This window comes from Trametes versicolor (assembly GCF_000271585.1).
Source record: "Trametes versicolor FP-101664 SS1 unplaced genomic scaffold TRAVEscaffold_75, whole genome shotgun sequence".
NCBI lineage: Eukaryota > Fungi > Basidiomycota > Agaricomycetes > Polyporales > Polyporaceae > Trametes > Trametes versicolor.
In genome coordinates, this window is record NW_007360395.1 from 1 (window position 1) to 3,793 (window position 3,793).

A 3,793-nucleotide genomic window follows, 5' to 3' on the forward strand; every position below is an offset into this window, starting at 1 on the left:
CGCGCCCTCGCTCTCCGGGTCCGCCGCGGCGTCCCCCAAATCGCACCTCCTCCCCGCTCCCGCGCAAATCAAACTGCCCGGACGCGTCCGCACGCGACGGCGCGCGGTGCACGTCGTCCCCAGGGACGTGTGTGCCGAAGCCCGCCGCGGGCGGACGTCTGCGCGGGCGGGCACGCGCGATGTTCTCGCGCCGCGCGCCACGCGCCCATGAAATGCGCCCAAACCGCCGAGATGTTTTCTCCCCCGATCGCGTCCAGACTGCGCGTGGGGGTGCGGCGGGGTGCATGGGAGCCGCGGGTGAGGTTTGGGGGCGTCTGGGTGCGGTGTCGGGGCGCGGGGGTGCGATCTTTCGCTGGGGGGCGGCGCCTGGGGAGCCGCCGTACGCGATGTTGGGGCGGGGCGGGGCGACGTGCAACGTGTATGGGAGGGCTGGGGTATACGTGCCGCACGTGTTTCGCGCCGCTCGCGGGCGCGGGAGGAGGAGGGGCGTGGGGTTTGTGCGATGTGTCGAGATTGCCAATGAAATCGCCCGTGACGACACCGATATTTTCTCCCCCGATCGCGCTGAAAATCGCTGGGTGTATGCGCCGGGGTGCACGGGGCCGCGGTGTCGTGTTTTCTAAGCGTTCCCGGGAGCCGTCGGCGAGCGAGGTCGGGATCTTGCTGCAGGGCCGCCCCGCTGCCGCCTCTGCCACGCGCCTGTCGTCGTCGCACGCTTCGCGCAGCGCGTCGATCGGTGGAGAGCGGTCTTGAGTGTCTATTTACTGAGAAGAGCGGCCGAGAACCGGTCCGCGGCGTCGGAAACTTGAATTTCTGGTGATGGGCGCTAAGAAAAAGCGGCGGTGTGAGCGCAGTTCGCGTGTGCAGAGGCTGGGAACGCGCCATCCGCGAGAGCGGTACATTATGCGTCATCTAATCGGGTGCTTCGGCGCGCCGGCCACAGAGCGCGACGACGAATGGGCGGGAACGTCGGCGGGAGGTGCTGCAGGCCGGAGGGCATGGCGGACGAACGACGTCGACGGCGCCTTCGTGCGTGCAGAGGCGCCATTCTGGGTGGACGGCCGACCGCTCGCGAGCGTGCGAAGCGGGGGCGTGGCGAAATGCGGGTGGCCCGTCGTGTTCTTGCGGGTGTGTTGGCGGAAGCGCCGATGACCGTTCCCGCGTCAATACTTGTGCGCTGCGCGAACGCCGGCGGGGGCGGGACGAGGGCGGCTGTATGCACGTTGTGGGCGTCGAAAACAGCCTGTTGTGTGCTTGTACAGTGAACGTAATCTCGCGAAACGTTATTTCGGGTGCGAGGGACCTTCAAACGGGTGTTGTCAGCGGAATATCGGCCGGAGGAGGCTGTAAACGCACCTGAGGCGAGGTTTCATCAGTCTCTACGACACGTTGAATGACGCAGGCGTGCTGACGACGGTGGGACGGCGGAATCGACGGCGGCGTCGGTCACGGTGTCGAATGTATTGCGGACTAGTCACGGGCGCCGCGGCGTCGTGCGTGCACCCACGCGTCCGGGATGGTATCACGAACGATCTACGAAAGTCTTGAGATCGGGGGTAGTGGCGACGACGGGCGCGGCGGATATACTGGCCCAACGCACAGAGCGTACTGGCGCAGTCATTGACCGCCATTTCCCCTGCTTGACGCGAGCGTTGGTGATGAGACATGCATCCAGCATAGCAGGTACGCACTTTGTTTGCGACGAGTCTTGCACGAAACAGGCGGACGGGGGCTGCGGAGCACGAGGGAGGGCAGCAGTCGGGAGGGACGGGCGGACGGAGAGGCAGGCGAGAAAGCGAGGGAGACGCAGGCAAGGGATGCTTTCCCTTCGAAATCGGACTGGAGCTGTGAAGGAGAAGGGCTGCAGCTCAGTCCAACGCAGCTGCGACAGGCGGCACATGCAGCACGGCGCTGAGTGCGTGTGCAGGGGCGGCCAACGAAGACGCGAGCGGGGAGCGGCCGAGGCGAGTCGCTGTCCGATCGCGTTCGAGCGAAGAGGGCGAGGGGGCAGGCAGAGAGCAGCTCGGCGTCGACGATGACGTCCGTCTGAGTCAGGGGAAAGGCGTGCAGAAGCGCCCACGGAGTCCGCCCGTCGCCGACGCTCGCGTGGGGCTCGCGTGGCGTCTGCACGTGATCGTGACCAATGTGGCTGCACGCGCCGCGCGCAGGCGCGCGTATCAAGCTTGCTTCCTGCCGCCATCTTCACCGCCGACTTGCTGGCTGACATGGTGGACCCCCCACAATTGCGGATATCCTGCAGAATGGGTGCGCCTCACTACACGTTCTTGAAAAACAACTGAGCGCTCGAACAACATGCCAATCCACAGTCTGCACCGACCAGTGGCTAGTCACGCACGTCGATCCATCGTGGCCTGTCTCTCAACTCAAGCAAATCCTCGTCCAGAGGTTCGCAAGAGAGCGCAAAACAGCCGAGAAGAGTCGGCGTACCATACCTGTTTCTCCCCACAAGACCCGTCGGCGCTCTCTCTCGCCCATCACATTCGCTGCGCCCCGCAAACCTCGCCCGATAGTGACGGAGAACACGCCTTCGGTTGTGAGCGAGGAGGGACCAGAAGCGGCAGAGGAAACTGAAGAGCTTGACAGCGACGAAGAAGACGACGAGGTGGTGGACGTCAACAAGGCCTTGAGCGAGGCGCACCGCTACAAGTACAACACCCGGCCGTCAACTTCCTCTACATCAGACACTGTCTCCCGGCTCCCCCCTCCCGAGAGTTCCGGTACGTCGCAAGAAGTCGAGGGGTGCGTTCTTATCACCTTCTCCACGACCCAGATTTTGGAGGACCGTTTCTCCCTTGACTGGTATGATATACACCCCGGCGAGCTGCTCGAGCTGCACCCGCTTGCGCCCTCCTTGGTCTCGCTCCCGCGCTTCTCGCTGGACGCATACATCGCACCGTACTTCGCGGCGAGAGTGTGGGCTCTTCGCGTCGTCGGGAATGCCTTGGACTCTACGCTCCGAGATCTGGGAGTCCCACGCGATCATCAGACCGACGATGAGATCCCGGACGTCAGCCCGAGATCCCCATTGCTGCGCGACAAGAAGAAGAAAATCACCCTCGAATGGAAGGAGAGGTGGGCGGTTGTACATCAGGGCATCTTCTCCCTGTGCAAGGAGCGACATGTGAGTTTATTCCATGACTATATGCGGTCCAGACATTGCATACTGCTCTCTAGCAAGAACCTGCACTGGTCAGCATGGGTTATCATTGTAGCCCGACGTTTATTCGGGGCTTCGTCCTCATCGTATCTACGCGAACGATCATCATACTGAATGCTCTGTTCGCAGGACACCCACGCGGCATTCTCAGCACCTCTATCGACCATGCTCGCTATCCGAGACAGCACCCACTTTGATCTGCCCCTCCGCTCTTCTCGCCGCACACGCTCTCTGCCAACACCGGGCCTATCATCATCCGGGCCTGACGTTATCTGTGTCAAGTTCCTCGATGCAGCTACGACTCCGCCGCGACACCGAACCATGAGCCAGGACTCCCTATCTGTGCCATTCGAGCGAAACTCGTCGGAGGCATCATCCCCACCAGCACGAGACGCGTGGTGGCGACGCGGATCACGCGAGGCGTCCGCGACTTTGAGCAGTAGTCTTGCGTCTAGCGCGAGTGCGCTCATGGGAAGCCCCAGCGGTTCCGGTCTTGCCGAGATGTGGGACGCACTTGCACGACGAGGGAGCCGTTCCGGGCTGGATGATTCCGAATGCGAGGGGGAAGAAGCAGTTTGGATCGTACTCGACATGCTCACTAGTGCAGGTACGTGC

The 3,793-nt window shown here is 63.2% G+C and overlaps 1 protein-coding gene across 1 annotated transcript; it reads left to right on the plus strand.

The window, feature by feature from the left end:
- Positions 1 to 2,225: 2,225 nt before the first annotated feature.
- TRAVEDRAFT_54669 (uncharacterized protein) lies at positions 2,226 to 3,375 on the plus strand (the record flags this gene model as incomplete). The annotated part of the gene is made up of 3 exons (XM_008047611.1): positions 2,226 to 2,265; positions 2,328 to 3,142; positions 3,196 to 3,375. The coding sequence occupies 3 exons, from the start codon at positions 2,226 to 2,228 to the stop codon at positions 3,373 to 3,375; spliced, it is 1,035 nt and encodes a 344-aa protein (XP_008045802.1).
- Positions 3,376 to 3,793: the final 418 nt, after the last annotated feature.